The sequence below is a fragment of the Apis laboriosa genome, unplaced genomic scaffold, assembly GCF_014066325.1.
Source record: "Apis laboriosa isolate Shangri-la unplaced genomic scaffold, ASM1406632v1 scaffold26_cov146, whole genome shotgun sequence".
NCBI classification, from domain to species: Eukaryota; Metazoa; Arthropoda; class Insecta; order Hymenoptera; family Apidae; genus Apis; species Apis laboriosa.
The window spans coordinates 3865375-3886058 of NW_025222592.1; the positions used below are offsets into that span (position 1 = coordinate 3865375).

Genomic DNA, 20684 nt, shown 5'->3' on the forward strand with positions numbered 1-20684 from the left:
ATATTATATATTCTTATGTAGTTTTCAGAATTATTTATAGTATAAAAAACAAATGATATAAAACACCAAAGTAAAAAATCAAGGAAATTAATATAGAATATTTTTTTACGAGGAAAATAATAATATATATTCATTATTTATATTAATATATGATTTAATAAAACTGGTATTATTTATTATTTTTAATTAAAATCCCAATTTCTAAAAAAGATTAATTAATCTTTATCATAAATATTTTAATATACATATTCATATAAGTGTATAAAATCATGCACTTAATATTAAATTAATGAAGCACTTCATTTTTTTACTAAAGAAAGTAAAACTTATATATTCATAAGAATAATATTCTGCGATCACAATAATTTTAGATGTAGGAACAATATTTTACAATAATAAATTAATTTGTATAATATTCATGTACAAGATGGTGGAGGCTGCTGCTGTGGAGAGGGAAGGGGCGCTGCCGCAGCAGCTGCAACTGCGGCAGCAGCAGCATACGACGACGGGTCCGAAGTATCGAGAAGTGGTGGTGGCGGAGGTAAACTTCCTCCTCCGCCTCGTCCTCTTCCTCGGCCTTTTCCTCGACCCCGACCCCGGCCCCTCCCCCTTCCGCGTCAACTCCGCCTTTCGGGCATTCCTATATTGCTCGTTGTCTTTTCTAGGAAAGCGAGCGGACCCTGAAGTGTACTACTTCCTACACCTGCAACAGGGAATCCTGCTCGTGTACCTGTCACTCCTACTGCTCCTTGTGTCATAAACATTCCTTGTTGTCCTACTGCAACTCCAACTCCTTGAAGACCTGATGTAGGAGGTGCTCCAGATCCTTGTTGCACCTGCAATTTTACATATATTTTTTTCATAATAATCTTATTATTGTTAATGCAATTCTTTTTTTTTTTTAATAAACTTTTATTATAAAAAATGATGCTGAATGAAAATTAAGCAATTAAAAAAGTTAAAAATAGCAATGATATTACTAACAGATAATAAATTTTAGAAATGCTGCGTATACACATGCAAGATATTTAAGTAAATAGATTTATAAAAAAAATAAAGAATTTAATTCTTACAAACCAATAGGATATATTAGGAACAGTAATTATATAGGCAAGGGAAATGAAAGAAAGTACATTTTTTGCCATGAATAAAGATTTATTCTGCAAACATCATTTGCATGTAAAAATATAAATAAAATGGCATCATTTTTTTGCAATGATTCAATTTATGAATGCTGCAATATTTTAAATTAATGTAACTTTAAATATTATATAAAAAAAATACATATCAACATTTTTAAATGTTAAAAATAATAAGAAAATTAATAAAATTAATTTCTTAACATGTAGCTTAATATATATATATGCATACATACATATAAAAAATATATATACATATATATATATATATATATATATATATATATATATATACATGTACACATATTTTTTTAATTTTTTTTCTTGATAGCTCTTAACATTGATGCATACATGCATACATGTTTACATGCAAAAGATATTCATTGTATTGTAAACAAGAAAATTTATGAATATTAAATGATATGTAAAATTTATAACAATTTTTAATATATGAAATATAAATAAATATTCTATGTTATATAAAAAAAAATGAAAAAAAGTGTTAAAATATTATAAACGAATATGTATACACATATTTATGGATACATATTATAATTTTGAAAAATTATAATGTGATATAATTGAAATAACACTACCTGCTCCTAATATATTTATAGGTAGTAGGGATTATCAGGTTTTCTATTAATGTTAAGCAAATGTGATATGCTTATTTTTTTTTTTTTATTATTACTGTTATCAGATTTATTATATCAGTTTTTGGCTAAATATTTGTACATTTTAATAGCAATTATTTTGGCACCATTTTACATATTTTGTAAGTATGTATATTTGATACTTTCCTTTTCCATAAATGAAATTAAATTTATTTTTATAATTTTATATCGCAGCTACTAATAAAAGCACTTGAAATTTTTAGTTCTTACAGATTACATTTCTGTTGATAAGAATTATAAGGCACTGTTATATGCAATACTGGTATACATTGCTTTTGTGCAATAGGACTGAATGGTTTTGTATCTTAAGTAGTTATTTAAAAAAAAAAGAGCAAAAATAGTTTTTAAAATTTTGATAAGTATTTCAATCATTACATAACAATTTAATCTATTTGTATTTTATACATTCACACTCACATGCATACACAGAAACATTCAATCATACAACATCAATATTCATTCAATGTTTTAAATTGTAACAAATAATATAAAAATCTAATAATAATAAATATATCATTTTGAAATAAGAATATTACAGTGAGTATAAATAAGCTTGTGATATATGCATAACTGCAATACTTTTTTAATTAAGTTCAGTAATTTATATTAGTAATGTTTCAATTTACAACTAAAATGAGTCAGAAAGAGAGAGAGAGAGAGAGAGAGAGAGAGAGAGAGAGAGAGAGAGAGAGAGAGAGATTTTAAAGAATGATGATTTAAGATTTAACTTCTAACTATAACTGCTACAGCAAAAGTAATTTTTTATAAATGTACAATTTTCGCTGTCGCCCATATTTTTTTTAAAATATTAAATTATATATATGTTATTTCAAAAAAATGTTTTCAACATTAATTTTAAACAGCTGCCTGAATAGAAGAGTTTCAGCTTTGCTCGTAACGGTATTACTTAAATACCTGTTGCTGATGAAGTTGTTGTTGCATTTGATGTTGCTGAAGATGTTGCAATTGTTGTTGTTGTTGTTGTTGAAGTTGTTGATGTTGTAATATTTGTTGTTGTTGTTGCATTGTTGTATTTCCACCTCCATTGGCACTTTGTTGGTTTTGTCCACTTTGAGTACCATTTGGTAAACCTAAAGTATATTAAAATTATTTATTACGCTATCATAATAGATATTTTTTTTACAATTCTTACCATTAGGTGCTGGACCTTGAGCTGGAGACTTTGCCCAACCTTGTAAATCTGCTAATAAATTCTGCCACACTGTAATTTTATCATAATGTCTTTTTATGAGATCCTCTTTACGTGCTAATTCTACTCGAAGATCATTGATATCTTCTTTTACTACTAATTCTGGTTTTAATGCAGATAATAAAAATCTTTTTTGCAAAAAGAAAGCTTCCATTTGTCTTGCCAGATCTATAAATCTCAATGTAACTTGTTCAACTTCACTACGTGCTTCTTCTTTATCCACAGTCAAACCACCAGACACTCCAATTCCATTGTTTCCTAACCCTTCGTCTTTCGTTATTAATATACTCAAACATTGCTGTAAATTGCATTTTATATAAAAAAAAAAAAATAAATTTCATCAAAATATGGTTTTAAAAAATCAATATGATAAAAATTAAAATATTTTTAATATTATACCTGAAATGCTTCCTCAAATTCATCGATAAGATTACCGTTACCATTAGTGGGTGTCGCCATTATACTCGTGATACTTAAACATGTATATAATTTATTGACAATTATAGTCAATTTTTTTTAGAGTTTGTCTATTAAAGATATATTATAAATATTTGAAATAGAATTAAAAAATTCATAATTAATATATACACATATGAATAGAATTTGTCATATGAATAGAATGATAATAAAATAATTAAATTCATAATTAAATAAAATATATACAATTATTAATAAATATATGTTCAGTGTAAATTTTGCTAATTTTTTATTGTGAGATATAATTATAAGACTATATAACATATTAAATTTGTGGATTATGGATTTGTCGCATTTATATCTACAACGTTAATCAAATATGTAATATTTCATATGATAATTTATAAATCTCAATCATTAATATTTTCGTATTATATCTTATTGGTTATTGATGATTGATTATATTTATCAATACATTAATTGTTTATGATTGATAAATATATTCGTATAAATTTTATTTAAAAATATAAAAAAATATATTAATATAAATTATATTACTTGTATTTATAAATGTAATTTTTACTTTTTTGCTAATAGAATATTTTATGTTTAATTATTTTAATTAAATATAAATTTTGTTAATTATATGTTATTTGGTAAAATTAAAAAATTATTGCTATTATTTACATCTATATATTATGTAAAACATAAGTATTTTACAGCAAATTAAAATAAAAAAATATATATAGCAAACTTTAGAAATGTAAAATTTTTGATTACTCAAAATTTTATTAAATCTGAAAATTCCATTAAATCTGGCTCATCTTCTGGAGGTGGTTTATACCATGGATCTTCTAATTCCCACAAATCAGGAGGTAAATGTTCTCTACCTGGTGGTGGTCCACATGGTTCACAAGGTGGATAAGTTTGAATATCAAAAAATCTTTCTAATTGTTCAGGATCAAAGGGTTCATATTGATAAGGTTCTGGTAATTTAGGAACAGGAGGAATATGAGCTTTTATTCTTATGCCTTCTCGTTCTTCCCAAGCAATATCTTCTTCTAAAGGTACTGGTACATCTACTGGTACTTCTTCTGGTTGTTCTGCAGCTGCTTGTAATCTTTCAAGTCTTTCAAATTCTTCTTCTATTCTTTTAGCTGCTTCTCTTGCTTGTATCTCAGCTTTAACTTTTCTCATATGTTCACGAGCAGCAATAATATCTGGATGGTCTATACCATATTCAGGTTGTAAAAATTCTTCATGTAATTCAGGAACTCTATATAAGCATCATTATTATTATGTAAATATAATGATTATAAAAATTTTATTTTATTTTATATATGAATATATGAATATAATGTATGAATATATATTTAATATATGAAATATTACCGCATATATCGTCTTGGAGGAACAATTTCAGGAGCAACAATAGATGGAGGAGGAGTGATATCAAATAATTCAGGAGGAGTGATATCTTCAAGAGCGAAAGCACTAGCACCAACATTTGCAGCCGCAATAACAAAATCTCTCCTAGCTTGTTGCAAATCTGCTAATTTACTTTGAACTGCTGCAGATTCTGCAGCATCTTGCTCATTAAGAGTTTCACTGTCAAAAGTGAAATATGCTTTGTTATTATTGCAGAAAAAAAAATTTTTATAAAATCACCTGATCACTTGAATTGAACGACTAGCTGCTTGTGATATTTGTGTTTCTTCTACAGGTGGTTGTGCTACACTAATAATGGTAGTACGTTCTTCATTTACTGCTCCAGGAGGTATTACAATATTATTTATTACACCATCACCAACTGGTTCAGCTTGAATTACATCAGCATTCATCATTTTAGCTAAATCAGTGGTTTTTTTAGGTATAGGTTTCTTTGGAGTAACAGGTCTTCTAGGAGGAGTAGGTACACGGGGCACACTAGGTCCAGCGACTGGAGTTACAGGTCGTGGAGTTACAGCCGGAGGTGCGCGTGGAGGACGCTTTGGTGGTATTCTTTCCCTACCAAATCTAATTTAAAATAATTTTATACGATAATGTTAAATTATTTAATTTATTTTCTTATATATTATTTAATATTTCAATATAATAATATAATACAAATAATAAAAATTAGAAAAAATTAATTTATTATTTATTTAAAAATTATTGATAATTATTATTATCGTTTATTATAATTAAATTTATCGTGGCAACCTGGGATCACCTCCTATTGGTGCAGGTGTTCTCTTAGGTACTTGAACTTCACGCTTACGTTCATATTCTTGTTTAAATTTTTCAGCTTGTTTTATTCTAGCTAACATTGCTTTAGTCATTCCTGGTTTAGCAAAGTCCAGTTTTTTTGGTTCAGGCCTAATGTACCGTTTGCGTACTTTTAATGGTTCTGGTGGAGGAAGTCTTGCAGCTCTTTCTTGCATCCTTTCAAGCTCTCTGGCAGTTTTGGCTTGACGAAGTTGTTCAGTTCTTGTTAGACCTGGACGTCGACTCATTTTGTCCTTTGTAAATTAATGATAGGAAAATAGAGAAAAATAAGAATAATAATATCATATATATTTTGTAATAATTTTAAATTTATATATTATACATTAATACATAATAAAGATTCATTAGATTATGCAAATAATACAAATATATAATAACCTGTTCAATAACTTATTTCTTTCTGTTGATGAATGTTATTTTGGTTGATGTACTAAAAAAATTGTTAAGTTTTCATATTGTAAATATTTTGTGAAATTGATGATCGCGGTTTGTTGATGCGATCAAAATGTTACATACTCAATTAATTTAAGTGTTTAATAATTACTAAAATTTTAAATGTTAATAAATCGAAATGTCATATAATTTGGCAGGTAGAATAAAAATTCATAATAAGAATTGCTTTTGTTTTTAGTATTATAGATATACATATATATTAAATATCTATATATTATATATAAATATGAAAAATAGATATTATATATATATATATATATTATATATATATTATTTAAAAAAATGAAAATTATATAAAATACAATGAAAAATTATGTCTAAATAAAAGATAAAATTCCTTGAAATATAGAAAAAAAAATTAGATATCAAGTATAATAATAATTCTTTATATTTTTTAAATTCTTTTCTCTATATAAATATATATTTTTGTTTTATATTTTGTATGTTATGTAAACATATTGCTATATTATACACATGTATATATAAATGAAAATAGATCAATAAATATAGATGATAAAAATTGTAAAGAAAATGCAGCTATTTAAATATTGATATAATTTAAATAACTTCAATCGATTATTATGAAATTTTCGATATCTTTAATCAACATGAATCGATATACAATCGATATGTTAGAAACGTAAGTTCACATATACTTCAATTGAAATTTTTGTTAAAGTTATTTCTTCTTCTTTAACAATGCCAACTAGGGCAGAACGCCCTAATTTGATACCTTTTCAGGATACTCAATATAGTTGGACGGATGATTTGCCAGTATGTAAACAATCAGGTATGTAAAAATTTAGATATATAACCTATCAATGATTAATGTTTCAAATATCTCATCAGGAGTAGGATTCTCTACAAATCAAATTTATCGTGAGGATGGATATCGGCAAGAGGAACATCCATTTGAAGATCGTAGCTTTCATTGTCGTTATGACGATTCGACATTTCTTTATGGAGTATTTGATGGTCATGAAGGTACAAAAATTGCAAATTTTGCTATGCAGCGAATGGCTGCAGAAATTTTACTTGGACAATTAAATGGTAAATCAACAGATGAAGAAGTTAAAGATGTTCTTAGGTAATAATATAGTAAAAAATAAAAATTATAAATTAACATTTGTATATTATTATAAGAAAAGTAAAATTATATAATTTATTATTTTAGACAGGCATTTATAGCTGTAGAAAGAGGATATTTTGATTCAATTGGAGATCTTTTGGCTGAACGAACTAGTTTACAATTTGATATACCTGATGGATTAAATTCCTATGAAACATATCAAAAATTTCCTCACTTGGTTAGATAAATATATTATGATATACTATATAATATGAATTTTATTAATATTAAAAATTAATCATATTATAAGTTTTTATATAGGTTGATAAATTAAATGCATTGAATTGTGAGTTATCAGCAGGAACTAGTGCAGTTGTAGCTCTTATATATCGCGGAAGATTATATGTTGCAAATGTTGGCGATAGTAGAGCTTTATTATGCAAGACAGATACCAATCAAGTGTTAAGAGTTGTACAACTAAGTGTAGATCATGATTTAAGAAATGAAGATGAACTATTAAGATTATCTCATTTGCAATTAGATATTGATTCCATAAGACAAGGTTTTAAAATCATATTTAATTAATTAATATTATTCTTATTAAAATATTTTATAATAATATATATTTAAGGATCTCGTCTTGGAAATCAAGAAACTACACGTTGTCTTGGAAATTATCTTGTCAAAGGAGGATATAAAGAATTTGAAGAATTAGCATCTGCTACAACAGAACCTGTTATTGCTGAACCAGAAATTCATGGTGGAATAGAACTTGATGAATCTTGCAAATTTTTATTGCTTATGTCTCGTGGTTTATATAAGTCACTAGAAGAAGTGACTGGAATTGATCAAGTTAATATAAAATTAATTAACTTTGCAGTTCAAGAGGTATGTGAAATAATTGTATATAAAATATCCCATTTGAAGTTTCACACACAATTATTTGCTAAACTATATATTGTTTCAAATAACTTATTCTTTTTTAAAAGAAAATATTCTATAATAATCAATAACCATTTTTAAATGGATGTGCTTTCAAAATTTTGAAAAGATGATTTTTATTTTTTTATATGAAATTATATATTTTTATATAAATAGATTTATAACCATTAATATACCAATAATATAATCATAAATCTATAATTCATTCCAAAATAAATTCATTACTCTACAACATTGGTCTCATTCAGAATAATTCAAGATTATTTAATATTATTTAAAACTGATTTTTGTTTTCTTTTGTCACCCAAAAATTGTTCCTTATTTGCTGTATTTAAATCTTATCTAGGTTGATTGATTAACTAGAAAACATTCCATTTGATATCAAATTATGGATATGATTTTAATATAATAATGCTTCCATACATAATGATTAGTCAAGTTCACAAAACATTGAACAACATAGTTTTATCTAATAAATTATTAATGAGAAATTCTTTTCATTAAGATCATGAATTTAATATTTACAAATTTTTTCTTATGAGACTTTATAAAAGATATAATTTTGGGAGAAAAACTATTCTAATATGATGAAAATATGAAGAATAGAATTATGAATACCTATTTATAAATTATTAAAGTAATACTTAAAAATATCGAACTTTTATTTAAAAAATAAATCAATACATTTATTTTGAATACAAATAAGAAATAAAAAATAATTTCTGATACAAAAAAAGTAAGTTTTAAATAGCATTATAAATTATCTTGAATTACTTTGAAAGACTAAAGTATTATAATTTAATGAATTCGTTTTAGAATGAGCTATAAATTTATATAAAAATATATTTAATTTCGTATAAATAAAGATCATCTTGAAATACGTTAAAAATACGTTCACCTAAAAATTATCATGTGATATCCTCCTAAATAAAAATATAAATATAAATAGAATAAATTTATGAAAGTTTAAGTTATATGAAATATTTTTTAAAATGAATAAATAAAAAAATAATTTGCTTCAAATATTTAAATAATTAACTTCAAATAAAATAGCTTATATATATATTTATAAAATATTTTTGAAGGATCGATTTTAGAGGCTAAAATAAATAGAAAAATTGATATAAAAAAAATTAATTATTTATTAAATTATAAATAACTAAAATTTATGAGAAAATCAATTTAGATGAAGCGAATAGGAAGCGAATAGAAAATAGAATGAGATAATTCTATCTCTATCACATTATTATTTTTGGCTCCGTTTCATTTCATCTAATGCAAACTTAAAGTACTTATAAAAAGCTTAATAAATAAGCTTTAAATTTTTTTATAAAGTTTTTTATTTTAGCTTCTAAAAATGCTTCACAAATATATCAATATTCTATATAATATAATAATATATTCTCTAAAATAAATTTCAGTTTCAAGCACAATCTACTTTAACAGGAGTTGCTCAAGCTGTTGTAGATAAAGTTGTAAGAATTCATCATGATATTAATATGAGTAATTTACAAAGTACAGTAACTACTGGTAAACGAGATGATATAACTCTTCTTGTACGAAATTTTAATTTTCCGCTCCCTCATGCATTAAAAAGTCCAACTAATCAATCAGTCAGATTTAATCCAATTGTTGAATCTGTTCCAATTATAACAATGCCAGAAAATGACTATTCAAGTACAGGAATTACAGAAGAAAATTCCGATTTATCGACAACTGAAACTTCATCAACATCAGATATATATCCGAATGCAAAATCAACAAACAGAAACACTAGGATTAAGTCTTATGTTAATTTTTCTGAATATTATGAAAATGTTGAAAAGAGACGACGAGAAGGAACATTACCAGAAGGTATAAATTTTTAGAAAATATTATGATATTAAGTATACATTATATCTATAATAAATATAATAAATATATAGAAATTACATGTATATAGATAATAATTTGCTTTGCATATATGTCTTTTAAATAAAAGTTAGAAATATAATTATTTATTCAAATTGTATATAATAAATAGTAAAAATGAATTTGATGATAACAATTATGTTATACATAACATTATTAAATCTTTGACTTTTTACATTTTTATGTAGAAAAAACATATATAATTCATTTTTATGTAGAAAAACATATAATTTATATATTAAACATATATAATAAAAAAATTTTGACATCAAAACATTTTGAAATGAACTATTTTCCACATATGAGATTAAATAAAGAAAGAAAAAAAAATTTGTAATATTACAATATTACAAATTTTATGAAATATATTACTTGTATATCTAAATTACAAATATTTTGTTGGATTAGATTTAAGTCTTTCAAATGCAGCTTTTTCAAGACATTCTCTATGATCAGGATGAGCAATTTGAATTAATGCATTTGCTCTTTGACGTAATGTTTTACCAAAAAGATTTGCTATTCCATGTTCAGTAACTATATAGTGCGCATGTGCTCTCGTTACCACAATTCCACCACCTATTAAAAAGACTTCAATTGTATTTATGTATAAAATATATTTTTATGTTAAAAAATTTATTTTGTTTTAAGAAATTTTTTTTTTTATAAATATAATTATAAATAATATAAAATTTTATTTCATACCAAGTTTAATTATAGGCTGAATTTTACTTTCTCCTTTACTCGTTACTGAAGGGAATGCGATTATAGCTTTTCCTCGACCATCTTGAGCCATTGCTGCACCTTGGATAAAATCAAGCTGACCACCAAATCCAGAATACAATTTACAGCCTAAACTGTCTGAACATATTTGACCAGTAATATCCATTTCTATACAAGAATTAATGGCTGTCATTTTCGGTTGTTGCGATATTATTCGAGGATCATTAACATAATTAATTGCACGCATTTCTATACAAGTGAATAAATATTATGTTATTTATTGAATTTAAAACATTTATAAAAAAATTTTAAAGAATTTTATGAATTACACACCTACAAATGGATTATTATGTAAAAAATCATATACTCTTTTGGTACCAATTGCTAAAGAACTGACCATACGTCCTCTGTGCTTTATTTTCATTTTATTTGAAACATTGCCTCGTTCTGCTAAATCTACCATTGTATCACCAAGTATTTCTGTATGAACTCCCAAATCCTTATGATTACCAAGAGAACAGAGGACAGCATCAGGTATGTTACCAATTCCAATTTGTAAAGTTGCCCCATCATCTACTAATCTTTGTGCAATGATTTTGCCAATTTCTTGTTCAATTTCATTTGGTGGAGTACTAGCTACACATGGTAAAGGACAATCATATTTAACAGCCCAATCAATGTGACTTGAGTGAATAACAGTATCTCCAAATGATCTTGGCATATGTTCATTTACTTGAGCTAAATGAAAAAAAAGAAACATTTATTATTCTTTAAATTTATTATTATTTCATTATTTATTATTATTATTTCATTTATTATCAAATGCTTACTGACCGATGATAACTTTAGCTGTACTAATCGCAGCACGTGTACAATCTACGCTTACACCTAAAGAACAGAAACCACGAGCATCTGGCACACTGACGTGAATTAATGCAACATCTGGAAAAATTCTTCTCTCGTAAAAAAGTTTTGGTACTTCATGAAGAAATATTGGAATATAATCTGCTCTTCCTTCATTAACAGCTTCTCTAAGATTAGCACCAATGTAAAAGCTTACAGATCTAAAATGTTCTAAAAAAACAATTATGATTTTATAATCGTAATACAATATATATATATATATATATATATATATATATAGTGATAATTTACGCTTAATATTTTGAATTAAAATTTAATAATGTTTTTACAGAAATAATATTTTTACAGAATACTGTACTCTCAAACTCAGGACTTGAAAATGGTGCATCTCCTTCAAGACCCATATGAATTAATCGTACACCACGTAGATTATTACAAACACCATGCTCAGTCATAGCTCGTATTAATTCATTAGGTGTTGCTGCACCTCCTTGTATAAAAACTAAATGCTCTGGAAAATCACACACACAGTCATAGAATGATCATAGAATATATTTTAGATAAAATGAAATAAAAAAAAAAATCATTATTAAATACCTGAATTAATAATTTTTATTGCATCTTCTACACAAACCCATTTTGGACATCGTTTTAAAGGCTGTAAAGGTTCTCGGATACTTATATACCTTAAACCGCACATATTAAAAGGTTTTGTTGGTAAAATTTTACCAAATGTTAACTCCAAATTTCGACGAAAATTGAGACCGAACATTTTGATAAAAGAAAATATGACACGTCACAAAATATATAAAAAATTGAAATTTGCTAAAATTTGTTGATTCAGTAAAGCATATACAGCAATTACATCGAAATTTGGATGAAACATAATCTAAAAAATTTTCTTTAATCTTAAACGTCAATTTACGTCAAATCACATTAGACCCGTTGCCATCTCCACGCTTAGTATTTGAACATCGATTTACCGGTATTCGATTTTTCAATTTTCTCGATATACGTTCATTTTGTACTTTATTCAGTATAAATGGAAGAAATTATGACAGAATAAAATTCTATATACATTTTATTTTTATTTTATTATTTCAAATGCCACGTATTTTCAATTATTACAATAATTGCATTTTATATGGAAACGTTCTCAAATTTTATGTAAAAGGTATTTGTTATCATATACTGTTTTAGTTATTGTTAATCACATTTTGATTGTATCTGTAACTCGTTTAAAATGAAAGTTTTTTCATTCTTATTTTGGTGATGAATATTTTTTATTCACTTAAAATAAAAATTATACTTATTCAAAATACAGTTTGCTATAAAATGATGTTAAAATTCTATTTTTGATATTTTTTCTCTGACTTTATGTTATTATGTTCAATAAAAAAGTATATATCGTACATAATTATGAAATAATTTACGATAGTTTTGCTTGATGCACGCAGTTATTTGTGCTTATAAGAACTATCATGAAATTCTATTTAAAAAAATCCTTTAAATATTATTTTTAGTAAAATGTTTATGGCGCTGGCATCATTTTTAAACGTTCAAAAGCTGCTTTTTCTAACGCTTCTCTATGATCAGGATGGGCAATTTGAATTAGTTCATATGATCGCTGTTGAAGACTTTTACCAAATAAACTAGCAATTCCATATTCTGTGACAACATATCGAACAATTGCTCTATTTGTAACAACACCAGAACCTTAAAATAAATGATACAGTTAAAAATATATAATTAAAGTAAAAATAATTAGATAATAAAAAGATAATAAAAAGATCATAATTATTTACCTAATTTTAAAACGGGTTGAATTTTACTTTCACCCTTTGAGGTAATAGATTGTAGTGCAATGATAGATTTTCCTTGACGATCGTTACTAAGAGCTGCACCTATAACGAAATCTAATTGTCCTCCAAATCCAGAATACATTCTGGTTCCAATACTATCTGCACAAATTTGTCCAGTGATATCAACTTCTATACACGAATTAATAGCAGTCATCTTCGCTTGTTTGGCTACTATTTGTGGATTATTTACATAATTCACTGCCAACATTTCTATAAAATTAACCAAGTAATAAATTATACAAGATCAATTATAAAGAAAAAATCGATATAAAATTAACTCACCTATAAAAGGATTATCATGCATAAAATCATATAACTTTTCTGAACCAATGCAAAATGAACCAACAATTCTACCTTTGTGCATTGGTTTGCAATTATTTGTTATACATCCCTTATTTACTAGATCTACTACACCATCGCTAAACATTTCACTATGAATTCCAAGATTTTTATGATTACCCAGAAAGGATAATACCGCATCTGGTATGCTTCCAATACCCATTTGCATAGTGGCTCCATTTTCTACTAAATTTTCGGCAATATATTTACCAATTTGTTGTTCTTCTTTTGATGGTGGATGTGAAGGATGTACTGGAAGTGGTGTGTGATGCTCGACGGCAAAATCTAAATGGCTGACATGAATCGATGCATCGCCAAACGTTCTAGGCATATGCTTGTTTACTAATGCTATAAATAATGATATCCCCCCCCAAAAAAAAAGAAAAGAAAAAAAAATTAGTGAAAAGATAATTTTGAAGTAGAATGAATTTAAAAAATTTTGAAAATTTACCTACGATGTACTTTGCATGGCTCAACGCGGATCGTACACAATCTACGCTAGTACCCAATGAACAGTATCCTTTATCATCAGGAGGACAAACTTGTACAAGAGCAATGTCAGGTTTAAGATATTTTTCTTCAAACACTCGTGGGATTTCATGTAATAAAATTGGAATGCAATCGGCATGTCCTGCATTAACAGCTGCTCTTACATTACCTCCAATGAAAAAGCTGACGGACTTAAAATGTTCTGCCAATAATATAAAATATCAAAAAATTGAATATTGCTATTTTTATATGATTTAATTCTTATTTTTTTGATATTAATTAGAAATGATTTTTAATATAATACAACTTAAACAAATAAACTATTCTAAAAAATAAATATGTATATAAATGAACATTTATCACTATGATATTTGATAAAATAGTAAAAATTAAATTTATTATATTTATATCATCATATTTGAGATACACACAATTACTTACTTGCATTTTCTGCTTTAGCGAATGGTGCAGGACCTTCGAGATGCATGTGACATAATCGTACATTTCTCACATCAGATCGAACGCCATAATCGGTCATTGCCCTTAATAATTCAATTGGTGTTGCCGCTGCACCCTGAACGAATACAAGCTGATCTGAAAAATAAAAAGATTAAACTCCTCCTATCTTCTTAGATTTGAAACATTTTTAATTCAGATACTATTAAGAATTTATAAATAATAAATATGCATACAATACATATAAAATATAATTATTTGTGTCATATAAGTGCTTTCATGATGTTAATACTACAAAAAAGTTTTAGATATATGATTATAAAAAACTATAAAAATTATAATTATTGTGAAAACATTTTTATTTTCTCCGTCTAATCTAATAGAGCCGATAATTATCGGATATTCAGATAATTGAAAAGTCTGAAAGTTAGAAAATTTTATTTCTTAGATTCTTAGATCAATAAATAGTTATAAACATATTGCAATACTATTTTTAAAATACAATATATGCATTATTTAATATATATTTAGAAAAATGTTATAAATATTTATTGAGTTGAATTTTTTTGGAGAAATGTGAATAATATGATATATATGAAAATATGATATAAATGAATAATACAATCCAATTATATTTCAGAAATTTTTTTTTTTATTTTCACAAGAATGGAATTGACTATTTATTATTATATATTGTTTTTTGCTTATCAAAAGATGGAATAATTCGAAGATCGGATAATTATATAAATTATAATATTTCAAAAGGAATATTCTTTATTTAAAATTTATCATATAATTTTCAGCTGAATATTTGTATTTTTTATGAATTAATAATAAGTTTAATTTTAAAGTTTTTTCCTTTGATAACAAAAAGATAAATAAAAATTTTACTTACAAAATAAACTTTTTATCTGATGATTTTAAATGGTTATTTTAATAAAAGTTTACAATTATTATAATTTATATAAACGCTTTTACAATTACATCTATCTGATTGTACACAAGAAAAATTTATTAATTTTAATTATTAATCGTGGCAATATTAAAAAATATTTTTCATAAAATTTTATTTATTGAAATTTATAAATGATAAAGATTCTAAATGAAAACAATTTATAAATGAAATTTAAACCATTATGCATTTGATTGAAACCAATGTTTGCTTGCGCATAATTGTATGTTTAATTTATGTTCCAAGGTTAAAACATTGTATGACAATTTTTAATTCAATAAACTAATATTTTCAATATGTTAATATTTAAACTCAATCGGTCGATTAAAATTAAAAATTTTTGATCGATAAACAATCGCATAAATACGATCAATACATACATATACATATATATATTCATGTATTAAATAATTAGTTTAATGATTTTTGATAAAGTTAACTAATATAATGATAAATTAAATAATAAATTAATAAATATAATAATAATAATAAATTAACTATAATTTGATGATAAATAAAAAAATTAAGTTAACAAAATTTATTTTAATAAATAATAATTATTTATTAATAAAATATATTCATAATTAATCAATAAAATATATCATAATAATCAATAAAAAATATTCATAAAATCATGTAATTTAAAAGTTATATTTATATGAAATAATATTTTATAATGAAATATTTCGAATATTTTATAATCAATTATAAAAAATAATATTTTAAACATTTTGTATATAAATTGTATTGAATGTATACATAAAAAAAATCCAAAAAATATCATAATAAAAAATAATAATAAAAACAATATATTATTTGAAAATTTTATATTCATAACTTTATTATAATTTGAAATTTTAATATTCAATTTGATGAAATAAATAGATATAAAAATTATTAATAATGCAAAAGATATTATCATATGACAAAAATAAAATTCGATAATAAATTAAATTTAAATAAAATTTTTTTTACACTTGCATTACATATGCTATTTTAATAACGTCATTGATATTTAGATTTATTCTTGTAATATTTCGAGGTTAGTTTTTAAAAAATAAAATTTTTATCTAATATGGCATCCAAAAATTGATACTTATTTTATGAATGAAATAATAAAATATAATACTTAAATTATTAATAATAAATTAATATATTATGAAAAAAATAATTACCTGAATCTAAATTTGCTTTTTCAATAGCTTCATCAGCAGTCTTGACCCAGCACGGTTCCTTGTCTAATATTGGCATAGAAGGTTCATTTACGTATGTAAAATAAGTCTTTTTCGATGTTTGAACGCAAAGACGAAACGTACTTGTTATAGTTTTAATCGTTTTAGATAAGTTGAGTATTCGTTTAAGAGCCGCCATAGTCCAATATTTTTCTGTCAGTGAAACACGAATACACAATATCGTTTGAAATGATAAGAATTATTTTATAAATAAATTGTACAAAATACAAAAGATTCGAAATTTTAAAAAATAAATTAAGAAATTCAAAATAATAGTTTTATGAATTAAGATTTTTATATCCACATATATATTCTTGAACCACCTGCCACCATATCTCACTGCACACTCGCGCCTTCTCGGCGCGAAATAATCGCTATCAGGTCCGTAACTATGGTATCTATAAAAATGGTATTATAAATGAATCAAAACTAAAAATTTTACAAAAGTTTTACATTTTATTTTTCAAGATTATTAAAAATGGATACTATATTTTTTATATATCAAATCTAAAATATGAATCGTAATCATTTTTCAGTTAGATTTCGAGTTTTTAATGTTCTATTAAAAAAAAATTTTTAATTTTATTTTATTATTATTATTTTATAAATAAATAAAGAAATAAATGAATAATTTAAGATTTAAATAAATAATAAAAGTGTATTAGAAATTTTTTTATATTTCTAATATATAAGTTATTAATCATTATAATTATTATTAAAATTAAATGTTTACAATTGAATAAACCGCTATTATAAAAAACAAATAACAATCTAAATAAAGTTTATGTATATAATAAAAATATTATAATTTCATGAATATTCTTTTATGAATAATTTTTAATTTTTTTTTATAATACATTTAATTATAATAAGTAATTTTATAAAAAATTTTGATAATTGATATGCAATGAATTACTTAGTATAAGCCACGTGATCGCACGTGCCATTGGTTGTGTCTTTGTCAGACATTTGTTTTTCAATATATCTATCAAGCAAAATAAAATTCATTTAAACATAATCAAATAATTTTTTAATATAAAAAAGTATATAATTAATATATAATAAATATATTTTTTATTTTCATAATGCATTTAATTAAATTAATTATAATTGTTTATTTATAAAAATATAATACTTTTATTAACTTGAAATTTGAACGTATCCCCACTCTTAATATTTAGTCTATCTCTTTTCATCGAAGTAGTATAACAGTATGTCCTACTGTTTGATCGACCTAAGAGACTAGGAGAGGCACGTCAACAAGATGTATCCAAAAACTATCGGAGAACGTCAAGCTAATAAAGAACATGTATTGGCTGTTTCAAGAGATTTTATATCACAGCCACGACTTAGTAAGTATTTATATGTATTATTAAAATAAATATTTATTAAAATCCAAAAAAAAAAAACTTAAAATATAAATGTTATTAAACGGCATAAACTGGGCGTAGCAGATCGATTTAGACATAGTCAGCTGATTCTGAATATGTTTGTTTTTTAATCATAATAAATAAAAAAAATATAAATTTAATATATAAAAATATTTTGAACATTCGCATATTTATAAAATTTAATTACAAATCTGAAAATTTTTTTATATGAATAGACATCCATCATGTGACTAGATGCAGCACTGATATGATAATTTAATGTAAAGTTTATTATGATATAATATTATAAAAATTATTTTATTTTATATTATAAAAATTATACATAGACTTATATTTGATATATATTTGTTCAAATAAAATTTTATAATATATATTAAATTAATTAATAATAACTAATAATAATTAAAGTTTTTGTTATATTTTAAATCAATAATTTTTTTTTATTTTTATAGCATATAAAACCGTCTCAGGTGTAAATGGACCATTGGTAATATTAGATGAAGTCAAATTTCCAAAATTTGCAGAAATTGTTCAATTAAAACTTGCTGATGGATCTACAAGATCTGGTCAAGTATTAGAAGTATCAGGTTCTAAAGCAGTTGTTCAAGTGTTTGAGGGTACTTCTGGTATTGATGCAAAAAATACTCTTTGTGAATTTACTGGTGATACTCTTCGGACTCCTGTATCTGAAGATATGTTGGGCCGTGTTTTTAATGGATCTGGAAAACCAATTGATAAAGGTCCTCCTATTCTTGCGGAAGATTTTTTGGACATTGAAGGACAACCAATTAATCCATGGTCACGTATTTATCCTAAAGAAATGATTCAAACAGGTATCTCAGCTATTGATGTTATGAATTCTATTGCTCGTGGGCAAAAGATTCCTATTTTCTCAGCTGCTGGTTTACCACACAATGAGGTATTCTATATTAAATATTTAAATTATAAGATATTTTAAGATATTAATATACAATTATGAAATATCAATTATTATGCAATTATTTAAATTGATATATACTTTATAGATTGCTGCACAAATTTGTCGTCAAGCTGGTCTTGTAAAGTTACCTGGAAAATCAGTTTTGGATTCTCATGAAGATAATTTTGCTATTGTATTTGCTGCTATGGGTGTGAATATGGAAACTGCTCGTTTTTTTAAGCAAGATTTTGAAGAAAATGGTTCTATGGAAAATGTGTGCCTCTTTTTAAATTTAGCTAATGATCCTACTATTGAAAGAATTATCACTCCACGTCTTGCTTTAACTGCAGCTGAATTTTTGGCTTATCAATGCGAAAAACATGTTCTAGTTATACTAACTGATATGTCCTCTTATGCTGAAGCTCTTCGTGAAGTATCAGCTGCTCGTGAAGAAGTACCAGGACGACGTGGTTTTCCTGGTTATATGTATACAGATTTAGCAACTATATATGAACGAGCTGGTCGAGTAGAAGGTCGTAATGGTTCTATTACCCAAATTCCAATTTTAACTATGCCAAACGACGATATTACTCATCCTATTCCTGATTTAACTGGATATATTACTGAGGGTCAAATTTATGTTGATCGTCAACTTCATAATAGACAGATTTATCCACCTGTTAATGTACTTCCTTCACTATCTCGACTTATGAAGTCTGCTATTGGTGAAGGATGGACACGAAAAGATCATTCTGATGTGTCTAATCAATTGGTATGTTTTATATTTTATAATTTTTAAAAAATAAATATATGTATATATGTATGTTTTAAAATATATGTATGTACTTTATATAAATATTATAATTTTAATAATGATCTTATTTTAGTATGCTTGTTATGCTATTGGAAAAGATGTACAAGCTATGAAAGCTGTTGTTGGTGAAGAAGCTTTAACACCAGATGATTTGCTATATTTAGAATTTCTTTCTAAGTTTGAGAAAAATTTTATTTCTCAGGGAAGTTATGAAAATCGTACGGTCTTTGAATCATTGGATATTGGTTGGCAGTTATTACGTATTTTTCCTAAAGAGATGCTCAAACGAATTCCCACTAATATTCTCGCAGAATTTTATCCAAGAGATTCACGTCATTAGTTTTTTTTTCATATTTACAATTAAATCTTTTTTGTTTAAACTATATAAAAAGAATTAGAATGAAAAAAATGGAAAAATGGTCTGATTCTCTGGTTTTTTAATGATTAAATTGAAAAAAATCAAATATTTATATAGTTTTAAAAATATTAAATCAATAAAATTGCAATATTTCTGTTTATCAAATATAAATTAAAATTGGAATTAATATGTTTTAATAAATTAT

At 24.7% G+C, this 20684-nt stretch overlaps 6 protein-coding genes across 7 annotated transcripts; 2 read left to right on the plus strand and 4 right to left on the minus strand.

Moving 5' to 3' along the window:
* Window positions 1-298: 298 nt before the first annotated feature.
* LOC122713789 (mediator of RNA polymerase II transcription subunit 28-like) lies at window positions 299-3581 on the minus strand. Its single transcript, XM_043934561.1, has 4 exons — window positions 3423-3581; window positions 2967-3321; window positions 2729-2904; window positions 299-836 (listed from the first exon to the last, which is right to left on the minus strand). The coding sequence occupies exons 1-4, from the start codon at window positions 3480-3482 to the stop codon at window positions 618-620; spliced, it is 810 nt and encodes a 269-aa protein (XP_043790496.1). The 5' UTR covers window positions 3483-3581; the 3' UTR covers window positions 299-617.
* A 573-nt stretch (window positions 3582-4154) lies between these two features.
* On the minus strand, window positions 4155-6278 carry LOC122713932 (titin-like). Its single transcript, XM_043934772.1, has 5 exons — window positions 6087-6278; window positions 5643-5941; window positions 5109-5456; window positions 4899-5048; window positions 4155-4725 (listed from the first exon to the last, which is right to left on the minus strand). Exons 2-5 carry the CDS (start codon window positions 5933-5935, stop codon window positions 4221-4223), a joined length of 1296 nt encoding a protein of 431 aa, XP_043790707.1. The 5' UTR covers window positions 5936-5941; window positions 6087-6278; the 3' UTR covers window positions 4155-4220.
* A 398-nt stretch (window positions 6279-6676) lies between these two features.
* LOC122713701 (TGF-beta-activated kinase 1 and MAP3K7-binding protein 1-like) lies at window positions 6677-12149 on the plus strand. 2 transcript variants are annotated; one of them, XM_043934411.1, is made up of 8 exons: window positions 6677-6801; window positions 6872-6951; window positions 7011-7248; window positions 7336-7468; window positions 7552-7792; window positions 7862-8118; window positions 9594-10026; window positions 12016-12149. In XM_043934411.1, exons 1-8 carry the CDS (start codon window positions 6743-6745, stop codon window positions 12042-12044), a joined length of 1470 nt encoding a protein of 489 aa, XP_043790346.1. In that variant the 5' UTR covers window positions 6677-6742; the 3' UTR covers window positions 12045-12149. The 2 variants fall into 2 exon arrangements, with proteins under 2 accessions (XP_043790346.1, XP_043790345.1); XM_043934410.1 differs by lacking the exon at window positions 12016-12149 and adding an exon at window positions 10492-10585.
* On the minus strand, window positions 10091-12592 carry LOC122713703 (4-hydroxybutyrate coenzyme A transferase-like). Its single transcript, XM_043934413.1, has 6 exons — window positions 12265-12592; window positions 12026-12178; window positions 11638-11877; window positions 11137-11541; window positions 10786-11052; window positions 10091-10659 (listed from the first exon to the last, which is right to left on the minus strand). Exons 1-6 carry the CDS (start codon window positions 12437-12439, stop codon window positions 10469-10471), a joined length of 1431 nt encoding a protein of 476 aa, XP_043790348.1. The 5' UTR covers window positions 12440-12592; the 3' UTR covers window positions 10091-10468.
* Window positions 12593-12810: 218 nt separating this feature from the next.
* On the minus strand, window positions 12811-17336 carry LOC122713702 (4-hydroxybutyrate coenzyme A transferase-like). Its single transcript, XM_043934412.1, has 6 exons — window positions 16941-17336; window positions 14799-14951; window positions 14320-14559; window positions 13812-14216; window positions 13473-13739; window positions 12811-13383 (listed from the first exon to the last, which is right to left on the minus strand). The coding sequence occupies exons 1-6, from the start codon at window positions 17134-17136 to the stop codon at window positions 13199-13201; spliced, it is 1446 nt and encodes a 481-aa protein (XP_043790347.1). The 5' UTR covers window positions 17137-17336; the 3' UTR covers window positions 12811-13198.
* An 877-nt stretch (window positions 17337-18213) lies between these two features.
* Window positions 18214-20579, plus strand: LOC122713995 (V-type proton ATPase subunit B). Its single transcript, XM_043934930.1, has 4 exons — window positions 18214-18349; window positions 18841-19307; window positions 19414-20079; window positions 20195-20579. The coding sequence occupies exons 1-4, from the start codon at window positions 18262-18264 to the stop codon at window positions 20459-20461; spliced, it is 1488 nt and encodes a 495-aa protein (XP_043790865.1). The 5' UTR covers window positions 18214-18261; the 3' UTR covers window positions 20462-20579.
* The last annotated feature ends 105 nt before the right edge of the window (window positions 20580-20684 follow it).

Coding starts and splice junctions, on each gene's coding strand:
- LOC122713789 (XM_043934561.1), bottom strand. CDS start 3,482: ATGGCGACACCCACTAATGGTAACGGTAATCTTATCGATGAATTTGAG. Junction 3,322..3,422: donor AATTTGAGGAAGCATTTCAG/GTATAATATTAA, acceptor TGCAATTTACAG/CAATGTTTGAGTATATTAAT. Junction 2,905..2,966: donor TCAAGGTCCAGCACCTAATG/GTAAGAATTGTA, acceptor AATATACTTTAG/GTTTACCAAATGGTACTCAA.
- LOC122713701 (XM_043934410.1), top strand. CDS start 6,743: ATGAAATTTTCGATATCTTTAATCAACATGAATCGATATACAATCGAT. Junction 6,802..6,871: donor ACAATCGATATGTTAGAAAC/GTAAGTTCACAT, acceptor AATGCCAACTAG/GGCAGAACGCCCTAATTTGA. Junction 7,249..7,335: donor GAAGTTAAAGATGTTCTTAG/GTAATAATATAG, acceptor TTATTATTTTAG/ACAGGCATTTATAGCTGTAG.
- LOC122713932 (XM_043934772.1), bottom strand. CDS start 5,935: ATGAGTCGACGTCCAGGTCTAACAAGAACTGAACAACTTCGTCAAGCC. Junction 5,457..5,642: donor CCAATAGGAGGTGATCCCAG/GTTGCCACGATA, acceptor ATTTTAAATTAG/ATTTGGTAGGGAAAGAATAC. Junction 5,049..5,108: donor CGTTCAATTCAAGTGATCAG/GTGATTTTATAA, acceptor CACTTTTGACAG/TGAAACTCTTAATGAGCAAG.
- LOC122713995 (XM_043934930.1), top strand. CDS start 18,262: ATGTATCCAAAAACTATCGGAGAACGTCAAGCTAATAAAGAACATGTA. Junction 19,308..19,413: donor CTGGTTTACCACACAATGAG/GTATTCTATATT, acceptor TATACTTTATAG/ATTGCTGCACAAATTTGTCG. Junction 20,080..20,194: donor CTGATGTGTCTAATCAATTG/GTATGTTTTATA, acceptor ATCTTATTTTAG/TATGCTTGTTATGCTATTGG.
- LOC122713703 (XM_043934413.1), bottom strand. CDS start 12,439: ATGTTCGGTCTCAATTTTCGTCGAAATTTGGAGTTAACATTTGGTAAA. Junction 11,542..11,637: donor TACAGCTAAAGTTATCATCG/GTCAGTAAGCAT, acceptor TTTTTCATTTAG/CTCAAGTAAATGAACATATG. Junction 11,053..11,136: donor ACATAATAATCCATTTGTAG/GTGTGTAATTCA, acceptor TCACTTGTATAG/AAATGCGTGCAATTAATTAT.
- LOC122713702 (XM_043934412.1), bottom strand. CDS start 17,136: ATGGCGGCTCTTAAACGAATACTCAACTTATCTAAAACGATTAAAACT. Junction 14,217..14,319: donor CCATGCAAAGTACATCGTAG/GTAAATTTTCAA, acceptor CATTATTTATAG/CATTAGTAAACAAGCATATG. Junction 13,740..13,811: donor GCATGATAATCCTTTTATAG/GTGAGTTAATTT, acceptor TTAATTTTATAG/AAATGTTGGCAGTGAATTAT.